The following is a 17035-nucleotide window of genomic DNA, read 5'->3' as shown; positions in this document are numbered from 1 at the left end:
ATATTTTAAAAATAAATTACCTGAATTTGAGGCGAAACCCCCCTTTTCAGCCTCTTATAGGGGGCAGATCGGGATGGGGAGTACAACCCTATAAGACCAATTTTGGTCCATATTGGTCATGTACTCTGTGAGGAAAATCTTTTCAATAAATATGCGAGATTGGGGAAGGAGGTCATGGCCCCATTTCCAGGGATACACAGCCATGGGGAGCACATCTTAGGGTTAGGGCGTGGTCCCGATGCCTCGCGGCTTGTTTGGTCTGGATCTGTGTGGCAGTTTCTGAGAAGATTTTTGAATAAAATACCAATATAGGTGGTGCATCTGGATGGGGAGCACAACCTCATGAGATCTTGCTGTCCTGATGCATCATACCAAATTTGGTCCATATCTGTCAGGTAGTTTGTGAGAAGATGTTTTGGTCAAATGTTAATGGACATATGTATTGCCAGACATCGGGACCCACTCTGAGATTATTTCGGAGAAACAACCTAAAAATATTTTGAAATTTTGAATTGCTTACATGGAGTAAACCACAATTAATAATTATCCTCATTTTCATAAAGTAATTGAAGTCAACAAATTATGCTCCACGTACGAGGTGGATTTTTGGGACGACAGAAAACCCTTGTTTTACGTCGTGAGAGGTTAATTTTATTCTCACCTATAAACTCATGTCACGTACTGAAGTGGTTTACCGGAATCACCCTCACGCGCAGTGAAAAAACACAGTATTCCTTTCCCCTTATGTTTCCAGCACAATTATTTACTTGGCCAACACTGGCCTCATAACATCACAATGTCTGCCCATCGACACCGCACACACCTCGCCTCGACCAAGCTTATCCAAAACCTCCACGTTGTGTGTCAAAGACATCACTTTCCCCGACTTCCGTGCACTTGGTTCACCACTAGCGACAGTTTTCCTCTTGGGAGCCATGGTTAAAAAAATCAAAATAATAATCACTTCGGGAAATAACTGAAAACAAAGGAATTGATTACGATTTCACGGAGCACAGCGTTGATGTGGAAATAGGTGCAGTACATTACTGTATGTGCTGCGTGTCTCAGTTGCCACCTGTACTTCAGCAGCACCGCTGAGTGCACGACACCATGACGGAGGAAGAATAATAATAATAATAACAATAATAATAATAATACCAGCCCGCACAAAGCAAAAAACACCGGGTAAACGTGAGACCGGACCCAAGTAAAAACAGAACAGGTTGCAGAAAATGATAAGTGTAAAGTTGAAATTGCGTAAACCAAACTGCAAACCAAATCAAATTGAAGACCAATAACTGCACCGTAGTCCCAAGAAGAGAGCCAGACATAACAACACACACACACACACACACACACACACTGGTATGCCTGGCGTAAAACAAAAATCGTGTAAAACAAGGGTTTACTGCATAAAACAATGGTTGGATTAGATTTGGGGAAACACAATATAAATGAAATACAACTCAAGTCTAAATACTTGTCATGGAGCCAAACAATTTCATAATACGGGTTATTTGCAATCACATGTGACATCATGCTTTGGTACTTGGCACCTCTCGCATAACTCCGAATTGCGCTTTCCCCATATCCCGATATATAATGTCTTCTCACAGACCCTTCATCTGGTCTTGTGAACGGACTCCTTCACGAGCCAATCCCGGCGGTTGACGTGCCTCAGCCACAAGGAATTAAAATAGCAAAGCTTTGACATTCTTCAAATTCTAGTTTCCTTTCCCTTCACAATTGGCAGTGCGCAGACTAAGAAGCTACTTCTTGCCAAATCGGGAGTTTCCGTAAGCACTTGCATAATGGATGCACGACCCACGTCATGTCATAAAACTGCTCAGCCACATGTTCTCCACTCTCCACGTGTAGCACGCTGATCTCCCTGGCCTGGCCGCTTCATTTTATCTGCTATTCCTTCAGCTGCTGGATGCTTCTCTTTTTTGCGGAGTGCTGGAGACTTGTTCATGGTGGAGCATTTTTGATCCCTGGTCTCCGGTACCCTTTTAAAAAGACCCAGCCGAGCACCCTTCCATTCCATTTTATTTCCTGTATCAAGTGCGTTTTATATATCCATTTCTCTGCCTGTCTATCTTTGGTCCCGAGATTCCGTTTTCGTCATCTCTTGCCTTCATGTAATAATAAACTGTTATTCCATAAAAACATGTTTCGTGTGATGACCCGCCATTGCAGATTTTGCACGTGAGAAACCATTTCTGCACAGCTTTAATGGTAAATCCCTGGTGTAGAGTAAAATTGGAAAGGTTCTCTTAAAGAGAACGCTGGAATTAACAATTCTGTGTAGGGGCTTGACAAATTATTTATATTTGCGTGATGTTTCTTGATTTTCCAGGAGTTGCAAGGATTTGGAGAAGCTTTTCAGCACTTTCTGGTACTGGAAAATGCTTTTTCATTTTCCCAGGAATTTCAAGGATTGTGCATCTAAGGCCTGTCACATTTGCTCTACGGCGAGGATACGGCGGCCGTACGCCCTCTGAATTGACAGAAACGTGCGGCGGCCGCAGAGTTTCTGCGGTGGCCTCAGGGTGGCCCTACGCCGTTTGGCTATATTTTACAGGTCGTAAGGTCGCCGTGGAATTATAACTTTTTTTCATTTCTACGTTCGCCGTAGCAATTCGACAAGCCGAAAAAAAAAAAACTGGTAAAGAAAAGAAAAAAAAAATTTACCCATTCGTTACCGTCCATCTGGCCGCACGTTCGCCTTAGGGCCCCCTGCGGTCGCCTTGCGGGCACCTTGAGGCTACCTTGCGTCTGCCTTGAAAATTCTCTGGCTGCCGCAGGGCCCCCTTAAGGTCACCGTGCGACATCAAATCAAAGACCGTACGGCAACCCCACGTTTTCGGTCTCCACAATTTATAAGACCTAAGGCCGAAGTCACATTTGCTCTACGGCGAGGATACGGCGGCCGTACGCCCTCTGAATTGACAGAAAAGTGCGGCGGCCGCAGAGTTTCTGAGGTGGCCTCAGGGTGGCCCTACGCCATATGGCTATATTTTACAGGCCGTAAGGTCACCGTGGAAATATAACACGGAGTTATAACTTTCTTCATTTCTACGTTCGCGTAGCAATTCGACAAGCCGAAAAAAAAAAAACTGGTAAAAAAAAAAAAATTAACCCATTCGTTACCGTCCGTCTGGCCGCACGTTCGCCTTAGGGCCCTCCTGTGGTCCCCCTGCGGTCGCCTTGCGTCTGCCTTGAAAATTATATGGCCGCCGCAGGAACGCCCTAAGGTCACCGTGCGACATCAAATCAAAGACCGTACGGCAACCCCACGTTTTCGGTCTCCACAATTTATAAATACGCCGTGCGGCTCCCCGAAAAATACAAACATATGTGACTGCTACATTGTGTGACCGTGGAAATACTGCGGCTGCCGTATAATTGCTAGTGGCCGTAGATTTTGGAGACCCCACGGCCGCCGTGGCAAATGTGACCGAGGCCTAAGGGAACCTCATCCAGTGGCCGATTATGGAATTGGATGGGTGGGGTTCCTTTGATAATCTTTCAGGAGAGATAGGGTCAGACCGAGATTTGCCAGGATTGAAAGACAAGTTATAATTTATCAGACAAACATCAACCGAGAGTGACAAAACTTTTATATTAAAAAAAAACAAATAAATAAACCTGCCATTTATGCATACATAGTATGTAGATGGAAAAATTATTACAACAGGGGTTGACCTGATTAATGTTCTTAACTTAACCGATGGTTCACAATGCTGCCCAAAAATGGAAGAACAGCATGTCCAATTTCCCGATTTCGAGATAATGTATTGTTTTGTTTATTCAATGCCACCTCATGCGGAGTTACTGTTTCACTGAGTCCACTGATCGAGGGAACTATGACTTTTATGTAAAGATAGAGGAGATACTGTAAATGTAATTTCATGTAAAGGCTAAAATTCGACAAAAATGGATATGCCTGTACTGTGGTTCTTCCATTTATGGGCAGAATATTCGGAACCCTGGTACAAATCCCATATACATGTGTCCATTGTCTACAAAGAAGTTCTTGTAATTCACATTGTCTGTCTACCATCTGTGTCTTGCACGTGATGTATTTACAAGCCCCAATTTGAGCTTCAGATCAAATGAAAGTTTAAAATAAAATAAAATACTGGACATTTATGATGTTTTTCAAACATGTGTTGCATCCTACCTCCGTAAATGGTAGAGCCACTGTGGTTGAACACGAGACGACACTGATCTAATGCAGGCACCGTATGCAACAGGTGGAAGGTACGAATGTCCCACTAGCACAGTCAGGGAAAATCACAAATGCAATGACATGTATTTGGTGCACTGAAAACCAAAACTTAAACATCTGGCACAGGGCAGGGCGGAAAGTAGACAGGGCAGGTAAGGCACAACGCAGTCGGCATGAGTGCTTCTGTTTGAATGGAAAAAGTGGAGCTGGCAAGATAGCCAAGAGATGCGTGCATTCACCTCTGCAGCCGTCTCGCCTGGGTTCGAATCTCTTGGCCCAGATATACATTGTCATCCAGGTGTTTTGCACGCAATTAGATTAGCCAATTTGTAGGTGCCGTCTCTCGGATGGACGTTAAATTGAGAATCCCGTCTCCTGGCATTAGTTCGTGGACATTAAGGATCCCATAACGTCCTTGATGAAAGGCATCCTTAACAAATTCCAAATGCCTGCCAGCATCACACTTGCAAAGAAACTGCTGCAGCAGCACCGACTATCTTTAAACATTTTACAGACAATGCAAATTGATTAACAAATTAGATTGGGGAAAGTATGACAAGAGGAGGCAGGGGGTCGGTGATGGGCAGGGGACCCGGGACAGGTATACTGACCATAAGGGAATAACTATACACAGCACCATACGATGTAAGGATACAATTTCAGTGTTGATGACAATCTCAAGTCCATTTGGATGGAACACTCCACTCAGGTTCATGTTGAACTTGTCAAACTTGTGAATGGCTTGTGAGGAGCGTACGTCCCAAAGAACACCATCATTCAGAATCAGCTCATCCGTTGGGTTGAATGAAGCACAGTTTCTTTTGTAGTTGTTTGCAAGATCAGCATTATAGAGAGATGACAGAAGTTGCCCTGTCTGCACATCATAAACCTGCCATGCACATCACACACATCAAGTTCATTTTCTCCAACAATAATAAACATCAACCATCCTGGACCAAGTGATGCTGACAGTTTGGCAACAAGTGATGTTGACAGTTTCTGGGTTTTTTTTTTTGTCCAACTTACATGAGCAGTCTCAGCTTTGGTCCCAATGATGCGATCTTGGCACAGCTTACTGAACTCTACATAGTGATCATCCACAAAGCCATGTCTGCAAACAATGCCCATGTGACCATGAATCCTACATGTGAACATTCCCGACCACTCAACAGCCTTTGGGATTCAGGCATATTCATAATATCACATTCAAAGTATCTCGTACCAAAAGCAAAGTCTCAGGTACAAATCCTTTTATCATCAGCGAATGGAAAACGTCAGAGGAAACAATCATACAAATATACTCACTTCATGTCGAACACGTCTTTCATACCCCAAAGAGCTGAAAGCGGTTGACCCCAAATGGAAGAGGTTAGCAGTAACATACCGTCCTGACGAAGAAAGAAAGAAAGAAATTACAATGAGGGCAGCTCATCCGAAATGTTTAAAAATTCATTCTTTTCATAATCCATTCAAATGTCTTCAAAATGATCGTTCTTGAAAACCACCTCAAAATATCCACGTCAGTAGTACTAAATATAGAGTTTTGCATGATCTGGTTAGGATCGTATTCTGTTCACCAGCCTGCTCGGATTGTCTGGTACGCTAGTTACCCTGGATGGCTGGCAATGCATGACCGGGGCTGTGTGGCACACGTAAGTGGCCTCTTCTTGCCCGGAGAACAGGTTGTACAGTTTGAGCTCGCCAGTCGAAGTGCCGAGCATGATAAATCGCTCACGCGCCGAAAATGCGCAGCAGGTGAAATCGCTGCCATCTTCGTCACTCTCGCGGAATACTGACACCGGTCGAAACCTGCACAAAGTAAACAACTTGCGGCTTGGAACCTTCACATTTAGTTATTTTATATGATTATTATAAAGTACATGGAAGATGGATTATGGAATAAGGTGGGAAAGGAAGGAGAAAATGAGAAAATATGCACCTGCTGAACACAAGCCTTCGATTAAAGTTAGCTCCATCGAAGCCTCCATACGCAGGCAGCACTGCCCGACGTGAGAGCCGAGCAGTGAAATTTCCCGGAGCTTGACTCCGCCGCTTTGGTTCAGGACACTGGTGTGGGCTAAACAGAGAAAATACGGGGCAAGTGACGATAGGATTCCTGCAGCGCGAGTGCTGCTCACGGAGATATTCTGTGATGATGCCATCTAATGCTGGAGGAGAGGGTGCTTGTTTGTAATCCAACTCTTTACGGATTGCAGGAGACTGGTTGTAAGCGCCACGGTCAGGTTTAGGCCGTAAAAGTCTTTGCCTCCTTGCGGCACCACTCAAAGCTAGGCAAGGTGCTCCACGTTCCTTGCTGAAGCTTATGCGTGTGGCTGGGGGAGGAACAGACACCTGAATTTGGGACGGGCAATTCGAAAAGGAGGGTTGGGGGTGAGGGGCCCAGGACGAAGCAATCGATCCAGTCACTCGTGCCGGCAGCCCGTTTACATGCCTCGGTGATCGGTGCAGGGAAGTAGGTGGTCCAGATGGTGGAAGAGAATGCAAATTAGTGGGGGTGAGAGGTACTGTGATTTTGGGCAAATCTGCCTCTTTTGTAAGAATGCTGGCAGTCTCAGTCAGTCCATGCGCTTGAAGGTGGTTACGAATGAGCATCAACAACTCCTTCTCGGAGAACATGATGCGAGTCTGTGCAACGACATCAGCCTTTTGCAGGCGAGCAAGAGACACATCCGTGCCGAGGGAGAGCGGACGACCGGACACACGTTCAATAAGCTCGGAGGCAAAGCGGCAGAACCGCGCATGCTCTTGTCGTTTGTCCTGCAGCACCGGCTCACGGATCAGCTGCTGGATGTGCCCGCTGCTGAACAGGGGCAGCTTGCTGATGATCTGCCTCACAGTACTGCTACGAGCCAGCCCCACAAGTGCACGGCACGCTAAAGCTCTGATCCGATCTGCATCGGTAATGGGTGTTTTCACGGACAGCAACGAAAGTAGCACCTTGATGCCATTGTTGCCACGTACCATGTTCCACATGCGGGACAAGGTGTTCTCGGCAGTGCGCGAGCCTTGAATGGTTTTGCGTCGGGGTGTGCCACCCATAAAACGCCCGAGCGTGCAGAGGCGCTTATCTGGGCCGCACACACAGTTGATGACAACCTGCAAAGCAGACTTCTGAGCTTCCGCATCATTCTGGAACACGTCTCCTTCTGCCACACCCAGAATTATGCTCATGCCTGCCAGCGAGAAGGTGACACAGGTCAGTGCACATCATATCATATCACCAGTGCAAGTTGCTTTGTTAAACTTGGCAATTCCACCTCATTATGAATGTAGAAATCAAAATTAAAAAGGTTTCACAAAACTAAACTTTTAACTTCTTTTTACAGTATATTATTTTCATGAGCCTGGTGTTGGCTTGGTGGTTAGGGTGGCTGGCTTGGGATCCTCGGGTCCTGAGTTTGAGCCCCGTTGGCCACTTGAATTAACACCAGCGGGTTGACTCAGCCTGCCATCCTTCTGAGGTCGGCGAAATGAGTTAGAATATGCGAAATATATTTCGCGAAATGAGTTAGAATATGCCCCGGTTAGAATAGGTGGACCATATCCCTGTGCGTTGTAAGAGGCGACCAGGTTTGGGGTCAGGAAGGACATCCAGCCATAAAAAAAATTGCCTCAATAAGGGAACCATGATTGCATGGAGCCCGCAAAAAGCTAACTCCTGCTCAGCAGGGAAAAATGGCTGTAAAAAGGCTGTTTTTACAGTATATTATTTTCAATGGAAATTTGATTAAAAAACAATTTTCAGAGTACTGTATATGGGTTTCTCAGAGATTCCAACTTGAAAGAATGCAACTGCACTTCAAAACAAGTTGTTTTATTTTTCTCTAAAGGCTTCACAACCCAAACAGCTCTGGTATTCATCCTTTAATGGCCAAACATTAAAATGGAAAATGGACAGAACAATGTTTTATGAAGAGATTTGGAGTTCATTCTTGTTACTGAACAATCTTCTACCTCATTTTTCATCCCATTCATGAAAAAAAGCGAGAACTGACACAAAAACGAGCGAGAGAGAAAAGCTTTGCTGACCGACTGTGGAGACGTACGAGCCATTTTCATCTGGCACGTTAATGGGTTCGGCCAAGAGGAGTTGAGTCTTTGGCACCACAGAAAGGATTGCCAGAACGTCCAGTGCCGACCGCACAGTCTCGCTCCTGAAAGCACACACCACAGATTTGTGGGTGAAGCCACAGCTTAACCATGCCTTTCATCCAAAGATAAGGTGCAGGGCCAAACTCAATTTGCAACCCTCAAAAAAATAAATAAAACCCCCTGGACAAACAGAAAGAGGGTCATTCCATGTCAAATCATCAAAGAATCTGCCGTCATCTCTCAGATTTTTGTAAAACTTTGGGAACCAATTGGGACCCATGAAAAACGGCAAGAACTCAAATATTTTTGCGAACAGCCTCTTAATTAGTGAAATACAGACTAACGAAGTTTGGACTAATTCGCACGACGTCGCGAATTCAAATGGCCATATCTCTAAAAGTATAACACCTCGAGAGCTGGTTTTGGTGTCATTTTAAAGGTATTTTCATGCCCTATGAATTTGTCTGGGCAACATTTTCCTACCTCCAACCACAAAAAAGTTATCACAAAATATAAACTTCAATCGTGAATCCCCAAAAAATGTATCCTTCAAATTTCCTCAAATTCATCCCAGAGGTACCTTATGATGTCAAGAAGCTTCCAAAAAAGTTTTGTGATGGGCACTCCAATAGTTTCTGAGATATGAGCAATAATTTACATGTACGTATGGCATATCGGTTTGAAAATCAGCATTTGAAATGTATTATACAATCAATAAGTGAGTTCAAGTACACAGTGTTCACTAACCTGACTTAGGCTTTCAATTTCCTCTTCAATGCAGCAACAGCAGCACTTGTTTCTTCCCCTCAGGCCCAGTTGAAAATGAAAGTATATGATACTTCAAAGCAATTGATGGTCGTTCCCTGTGTTCCCTGTCATGGCTAGGTTAGAATGATTGTATAATACATTACAAATGCTGATTTTCAAACCTATATGCCATACGTACATGTAAATTATTGCTCATATCTCAGAAACTATTGGAGTGCCCATCACAAAACTTATGTGGAAGCTTCTTGACATCATAAGGTACCTCTGGGATGAATTTGAGGAAATTTGAAGGATACATTTTTTGGGGATTCACGATTGAAGTTTATATTTTGTGATAACTTTTTTGTGGTTGGAGGTAGGAAAATGTTGCCCAGACAAATTCATAGGGCATGAAAATACCTTTAAAATGACACCAAAACCAGCTCTCTAGGTGTTATACTTTTAGAGATATGGCCATTTGAATTCGCGACGTCGTGATAATTAGTCCAAAGTTCGTTAGTCTGTATCTCACTAATTAAGAGGCTGTTCGCAAAAATATTTGAGTTCTTGCCGTTTTTCATGGGTCCCAATTGGTTCCCAAAGTTTTACAAAAATCTGAGAGATGACGGCAGATTCTTTGATGATTTGACATGGAATGACCCAAGACAAATAAGTAGCGGTACATATAAAGTACACCGCTCCCATGCCAAATAAATAACAATCCTGCAACGCGACATCGCCTGGGTGCCTTCAGCGCCCGGCGATGCCACCTTGCAGCACGCGGAGTCAGAATTGGGAGGGTGTGGTGTAAATAATTGATTGATTAATTGCAGAATTAAAATAAATAAATAAATAATCGTAAAATATTTTAATTTCTTAATCAATTGCCAAATAGCATACCTAAACCATCAATGTTTCATCTGAATCTGTGACTTTTTGAAATTTCAGTACTTAATCGAAAAATGAATAATTAATTGATTAATCATCAAAAATACTATTTCTAACCAAATCACTTGGTCACTGTCATGTCCAAATATGAGCTGCATAGCTCAAAAGGTACCTGAGATATTGCCAAGATGAGAAATAAAATAAATAAATAAATAATCAATAAAAAATACCCTTTAAAGCGAAATCATTGTTGTGTCCAAATATGAGCTTCAAAGCACAAACGGGTGCCCGAGATATTGCCCAGATGAGAAAGAAAATAAATAAGGAATAAAAAATAAATAAAGAAAAAAAACCCGACAATTAAATAATTAATCAAAAAATAATAAAAATACTGTTTTTGCCAAAGCACATCTTCACTTTTGTTCCCAGTTTCATCCTTTCCTATGTCCTATTTCCTTCCTTTCCTATGTCCTTTCCTATTTCAGTTTCCTATGTCAAAGGATGGCTGAGATATCGCCCAGACAAACAAGAAAAACAAACAAACAACCGGAGTAAAAACTGAGTACTCCCTTCCTTCGGCACCCGGCGATGACGTCATGCATCGCCTGGATATGGAATTGGGGAAGGAGCAGTGTACAACAGACACTCTCCTAAATAGACAGTTAAATTGATCAGAAACCTTCAAATCAATATAATGAGAAAGATAGCTTTAAGTAAGGATTAGCCTATGTGTCAACACCAACCACCATGTCTGTTATAAGCCCATTTATCAATGGAATATATTCCAGTTGAGCTCTGTGGTTTTGTGAAATACAACTGCCGAGCAAGACTATCAGAAAACTTCGAACAGTATGTAATGAAGCAAAACGAAGAACATTCAGATTGTGATACAGAATACAGGGTTGAGTGTTTCAACACAAACAAGGTACTTTTCGTACCTTTGTTATGCCCTCACCTGCCATAATAGGTGCGCCAGTCACAAGCAAAATCGATGAGCTGCAGTAGCAGTGGAACCCCGGAGAGCCGGTGAAATGCTTCCGCAGCTTCCCAGTAGAGCCGGCCTGGGCCAAACTCGATGAGAAACTCCTCCATCTCTACGACTTGGTCGTGAATGAATGCCATGACCTACACATGTGATAAGAAAGTGTTTGATTAACTCTTTAGGGAATCGGAATCAAAAAAGAGGTTTCCACTTAAAGGCATGTTGGATTCAAGTAATTATAAGAGCAAGTGAAAAGAAAAAAATAATTATTTGTCAGGGCCAAAACAGGAATCGTCAGGGCACAGGGACATGCATGCATTGTTTCACCTGCCTATTACAGCGTAAATTTATCTCTTCATCGTTAAAAAGTCATAGAGGGTGAGGGGGAGAGAGGGAGAGGGAATATCCCATAAAAGATGACAATTCAACCTTACACGAAACCCAGACCTTGTATGGCGGTTGGGCTGGAATGAGTGCTCCACCCTCAGTGCGCTGCAGCGAGCGGCGTACATAGTCCACCTTAATGGCCAGGTGGGCCTCAAAGTACTTTCGCAGTGCGAGACAGGTGTGCTTGGCCGTCTGACGACTTGCAAAGATCTCGTCATCACTAAGCAGCGCACCCTGATCCTCCAGGTTTAATATCTCCAGTGTACTCACCTGCAATGCAACTGTATATTAACCACTGCTGGACATGCAATGATCATGTTCAATTACAGGGAAACTAGCAGAAACAGGATGCAGAGAAAAACCACTGACCAAGTTGACCAAACGCCGTAATCCACCATGCCAATCAAACAGGTCAAGGATAACACGAAAGCCAAACGAGATGGAGAAGAACATCGTTGCATGACAGCGGCCAGACTCGTGAGAACATTCCAGCAGCCAGAGGGCGTATCCCACCAGGTCACTTAGAACCGCTTGTGGTAACATGCACACCTACACATGCACACACACACACACACACGCACGCACAAATACAACCCTCAACTAACAGTATCAGGACAATTTCAATATTTATACCTTAAAACCAAAACGGGGGCTGGCAGGACAGCCGAGAGGTATGCACACTCGCCTCGAAGCCGTCTATCCTGGGTTTGAATCCCGACCCAGCTATAAACTGTCATCCTGGTGTTTCCTTGGCAGGATGATACATCAGTGTGTGTGGTTCCTCACATGGACATTCATCTGAGCATCCCACCTGCTGGCATTAGTTGATGGACATTAAACACACCACGGTGTCCTTCGCGGCGAGTCGGCGAGCTATCGTCGGCACCCTGAACAAATTACAAATTCCTGCCCTAACTTTCGTCGAACATCAGGCCTGGCCAGCCGGTTTGTGAAAGACTTGGGCCAAATTCCCCCTGGCCAACCCCACAAGAACCAGGCAATAGTCGTGGCCATAAATGAATAAAGAGAGACCTTGACACAAACAGGTCCAGACAAGTCCTTTTCTTTGGCGTTTCTAGCCAGCAGCTTTCTGACGAGTTTCCTGATGCCATTGGAATAATAAACTGAGATTTTAGCTCCAAAACCTTTTCAAAAGAGGAAAGCATTTCAACTGCTCCAGTCCACCAAGAGCAAATTATGTGTGCTACAAGTTTTACAAACCTCCCAATAAATGAATAAAAAACACCTGAACTTGCTTAGAGCTTGAACTTGCTGTTTTTTGGCTTTATTTTATATTTTCAACAAACTTTCATATCACAGGCAATTTATAACCACTCATCATTGTGCAATGATCACGAGCAGACTCCTTGGCATGGTTGGGATTTATTATTATTATTTTTTTTAAACTTCGGTTCATTTCCTCAAAGACGCTTTCATCTCAGAATGCAACTCCCATACAGGTGATTGTATTAGTATGTTCCAAAAGTTATGTTTTCTTGGATTTCAAATGCTACAAAGAGCCTTTTTGTCAAGGTCGTTGAAATACACCACTTACTGTTTAGCAGGTCAAACTTGACAACCTTTCAAGATAATTTCGACTCCAACTCAGCGCAGACTCTCCAGGTTACACATGCTCATCGTTTTACCTTCAAGCAATCTACAATCGTACAGGCAACTCAACACATGAGGTTCTACGACAAAGCTTGCCTCACCCTCTCCATTGCGTCCTGGTTGTAGGCGAGGTAGTAAAAGCAGAGAGAGACTCCAGTAGCCGCCATGGAAGGCCGAGGGACGGTCACCATCTGCTGAACTCCACCCTCAGCCACGAACTCGGCCGCAAACTTTTTGTGCAGCAGCAGTGAAGCTAGGAACTACAGGCACGAACAATTTTATCATAAGTTTTACACTCTACCAAGCTTTTGAGAAGCAGCACAAAATTTTGTTATTATTATTTTTTAATTCTGCAGATCCCTCTGGGAGAGTCTGGGGAAACTTTGCGAAAGCAGACTTTTAAAATTAAGGTCGCATACAAGTTTGAAGATGGGCACTTCGGAGTTCACTGGAACACATTTCACAAAGAAAGAATAAGAATTAAAGTACAGAAGTGCATCAGATATGAACACATCAAGGGAGGACATGCCAAGAGTTGGAAAATATGTTTTTGGTTATCACCCAAAAGCTTCTAATAGCACAAGGCTCTGTGTGCTTCCAGGTTGACCATCGTCAGAATCCTGATCGGAAACTCAATTGGAAAACTCGTGGAACCTCAAGGAAATATGGAATTGTCACACTTTCACAAACTGGCACGGCTGTCTACATATTACCAATGTAAAAGTGGTGGAATCCCACTCCACTTTCCAAAATATTTCCCTCCCTTTCTCTTTTTAATATCCAAGGTATAACACGCACGCAAGCACATCAGGTCACCCCCCATTCATACTCATGTCTTCTACCCCAAATGACCACATTTCCAAGCACTTCACTTTTCCAGGTTATTGTGATTTTGCCCCCCCCCCCGCCGCCACCCCCTCTCAGCTCTGTTTGTTCGTTGTCAGATGGTTTCATCTCCACTTCCCCCTTCCTCTTGTTCTTCTTCTTGTGTGCAGTTTGTTCACTCCCATGTGTCATTCTCCCCCTCCCCTTGACCTCTCTCACTTCTACACTACCTTTGGTGTTTCCCCCTTTCTCTATTATTGTGCAGGATACAAAAAAAAAAAAACGAAAAAATAAGTGTACCCGAGTACAGCAACAATTGACTCAAAATGCTGGACACAGTAGCTGAATGCTTCAAAAAGTGAGAATTAGAATCGTTATGAGTGTGGACTCGAGAAGAACACAATGAGCAAGAGCATAAGACGAAACAACACGTCTGGGGCAGCTTTTCAAAGTAAACTCCAGCAAAAATCAGCGCATTCTCAATGTCACATAACTAATAAAACTGGAAGGGCACTCGGTAGAGTACATACATCCGCCACGTAATACCTGATCCACGAGAACATACCGGGCCCAATACATTTTTGAAATATCATGCTATGCAGAACTATATCGTTTTTGGCCCGATCTCTCAATGGTGAAGAATCACGTAAAAATTAAATAATTCTCGTATCCAGAATCAGATCCGGATCCGGATTCGGATTCGGATCTTCACCAAAATTGAATCAATTCTTCCTTGTCACACACCCAACATGCCCACCAAGTTTTGTCCGAATCTGTCCACAACTTTTTGCGATATCGTGCTATATATCATTTTTGGCCCAATCTCTCAATGGTGAACAATCACTTTAAAAATTAGTAGTCGGATTCGGATCTTCACCAAAATCTCATCAGTTTGTCCTTATGACAAAATGAACCTGTCCACAAAATTTAATCCGGAGCCATCCACAACTTTTTGAGATATCCCGCACACAAACAAACAGAAAGAAAGGGGTGAAAACATAACGTCCTTCACCTTCGGTGGCGAGGTAACAACACGGTCTCCCATCCACCATAGGTTTTAGCACTGGACATGAGGTAGAATGGCTAAAGTTAAAAAAAAAAAAAAGCAACATCAAAATACCAAACCAACGGGATATCCAGCGTAGAACCACACTAACCTTCAGGGCTTCAAACGTCAGACGCGCATCGTTGGTCTGCTTCAGATCCATGTAATACATTAGCAGTTCACATGCACCAAGCTGCATGAAAGCAGCCAGCAACTGGGTAGAAAAAGGAACACACATCGAATACACAAAATATGCAAGCACGAGTTCAAACACGAGACGAGACATAATATTTTTGCTTCTAAACCACGTCCTTAAGCTCATAAACGAGAGAACTACCACATGCAAGATGATGATGATGTTGGAAGACCTCAGTGAACGTTCACATGATTTGAAGGAAAGTCTTACGAAATGGACAAAGAAAAATCAAAATAAAATTCCAACTTGGGATTGGAACAATAAATAGGTGCACAATGTAAAAACAAACCAAAACACAGGCTCAATGGGAGTGAGGGGCGATGTCATTTGGCTCAACACGAAGCGAACCAACACCTCGTAAGTACCAGCAAGTCCTGCTGTTGCAGGGTGCTTAAAGGTACATAAACTTGCTGAACTGGATCCATGATCTGTGCATGCTCAGCCTTGTCGCAAACGTTTAAAGATATGCCATCAAGCAATTTTATAGATTGCATTAGAAAGGATCCATCCATCTATTGGGACCATACTCTGTGCAGAGGGTTGGTGCTGCCAAAGCAGTCTCCTTGGCTATTTGGCACAATCCTGGACGGGTCGCCACTCCGACACATGACACCAGCAAGCTGGGACTCATTTTGCTGATCTCAGAAGGATCACAGGCAGAGTCAACCCCACCTGGTATTAAATCAACAGCCAAGTGGGATTTAAACTCAGAATCCTAGGATCGCAAGCCCACCACTCTCGCCATTATGCCAACACCAGACATAGGAAAGGATGAAAGGCCACCAATAGTGTAAAAGTGCAAGAAGAATCGTTTTAATCTTTGTGCCGTCAGCACCACCTTTGTGAGGTGGGGCTTCCAATGCTGTGTAAAAGGCCACCCGTCAAATCATTAGAGCCACGAGCTCACGTCAAATAGTCTTCCCTATTTACAACCACATTTCACGCCCTCCATTTCATGCGTCCCCGCTTGAGAATTATTTCTCAATTTACAAATATGACGATCCCTACCCATCCTCTGTTCATTAGCAGGTTTCTGGCAGCAAGTGAGTGCATAGATCATTTTGTCAGGTCATTGAATAGGATAAGAATAAATTAGTGGTTCCTTATTAGCTCACCTGTTCGAAGAACAGAGAGCTATAGCGATACCCCCCGGCGTGAGTGTGAGCATGAAAATGTTAAAGTTTTTGGTGCAAGTTATTTAGAAGCTTGCCATTCATTTAATATGTGTACTAGGATGCTGATATTTGGCATGGAGGTTCCTTTGGGGTATAATATTAATGTAGTGAAGTTGAAATTAAAAAAATAATTTCAAATGTTTAAAATTTTTGACCTGTTTTGAACTTAACTTTTTTGTAGCACATCAACGTTAAAGTTTTTGGTGCAAGTTATTTAGATGCTTGCCATTCATTTAATATGTGTACTAGGATGTTGATATTTGGCATGGATGTTCCTTTTTGGGTATACTATTGGTGTCGTGAAGTTGAAATTAACAAATGATTTTAATTTTTTTTTTTTTTTTAATTTCAACCTAAGATGGTGTCAAAGCCACCCAATGCTTGCCTGTTTATACTAGACGCTTGCCATTCATTTAATATGTGTACTGGTTTACTGATTACAATATACAAATACATATATTGCTTTAAAATTATTTGGATCAGACTTCACTGCAATCCTTTATAAAAAATATTATTAGAGTAGTTTTTTAAAAACAATAAATGTATAAACAGGCGAGCATTGGGTGGCTTTGACACCAACTCTGGTTTATTCTTGCTGTCACATGATTGTCATTTTCATCATTAAAAACTGGCAAATTGTTCAAATGAAGGAATCTCCTTTGTCCTGCCATCTCAAAATTTCAAATAGGGAGTCATCAGCAAAAAGTGTCGATTTCTTCCCACACTCGAGGTTAAATTAAACCAATCACCGCTCGGTTATCCGGGGCCATTTCCCAAGTGTACGGGGTATCGAATACGCACACGACACACTTGGAGAGCGCAGTTCGACATG

The 17035-nt window shown here is 43.1% G+C and overlaps 1 protein-coding gene across 4 annotated transcripts in view; it reads right to left on the bottom strand.

Moving 5' to 3' along the window:
• The window catches only part of DCAF1 (DDB1 and CUL4 associated factor 1), an 80911-nt gene that overhangs the window by 6673 nt on the left and 57203 nt on the right, over nucleotides 1-17035 (bottom strand). For all 4 annotated transcript variants that reach the window (XM_085863939.1, XM_085863940.1, XM_085863941.1 and 1 more), the window contains 12 exons: nucleotides 14945-15046; nucleotides 13064-13222; nucleotides 11721-11900; nucleotides 11412-11621; nucleotides 10938-11107; nucleotides 8285-8409; nucleotides 6174-7428; nucleotides 5845-6043; nucleotides 5540-5622; nucleotides 5261-5345; nucleotides 4890-5123; nucleotides 4187-4280 (listed from right to left, as the gene is read on the bottom strand). In XM_085863939.1, coding sequence (XP_085720065.1) covers nucleotides 4187-4280; nucleotides 4890-5123; nucleotides 5261-5345; nucleotides 5540-5622; nucleotides 5845-6043; nucleotides 6174-7428; nucleotides 8285-8409; nucleotides 10938-11107; nucleotides 11412-11621; nucleotides 11721-11900; nucleotides 13064-13222; nucleotides 14945-15046 — 2896 coding nt within the window. The remainder of the gene's footprint in view (nucleotides 1-4186; nucleotides 4281-4889; nucleotides 5124-5260; nucleotides 5346-5539; nucleotides 5623-5844; nucleotides 6044-6173; nucleotides 7429-8284; nucleotides 8410-10937; nucleotides 11108-11411; nucleotides 11622-11720; nucleotides 11901-13063; nucleotides 13223-14944; nucleotides 15047-17035) is intronic.

The sequence above is a fragment of the Eptatretus burgeri genome, chromosome 18, assembly GCF_056783735.1.
Source record: "Eptatretus burgeri isolate ZD-2024b chromosome 18, Ebu_testis_v1, whole genome shotgun sequence".
In the NCBI taxonomy this organism is placed as follows: domain Eukaryota; kingdom Metazoa; phylum Chordata; class Myxini; order Myxiniformes; family Myxinidae; genus Eptatretus; species Eptatretus burgeri.
Note: the sequence above shows the minus strand (reverse complement) of the source record. Positions and strands in the feature narration are given on the sequence as shown.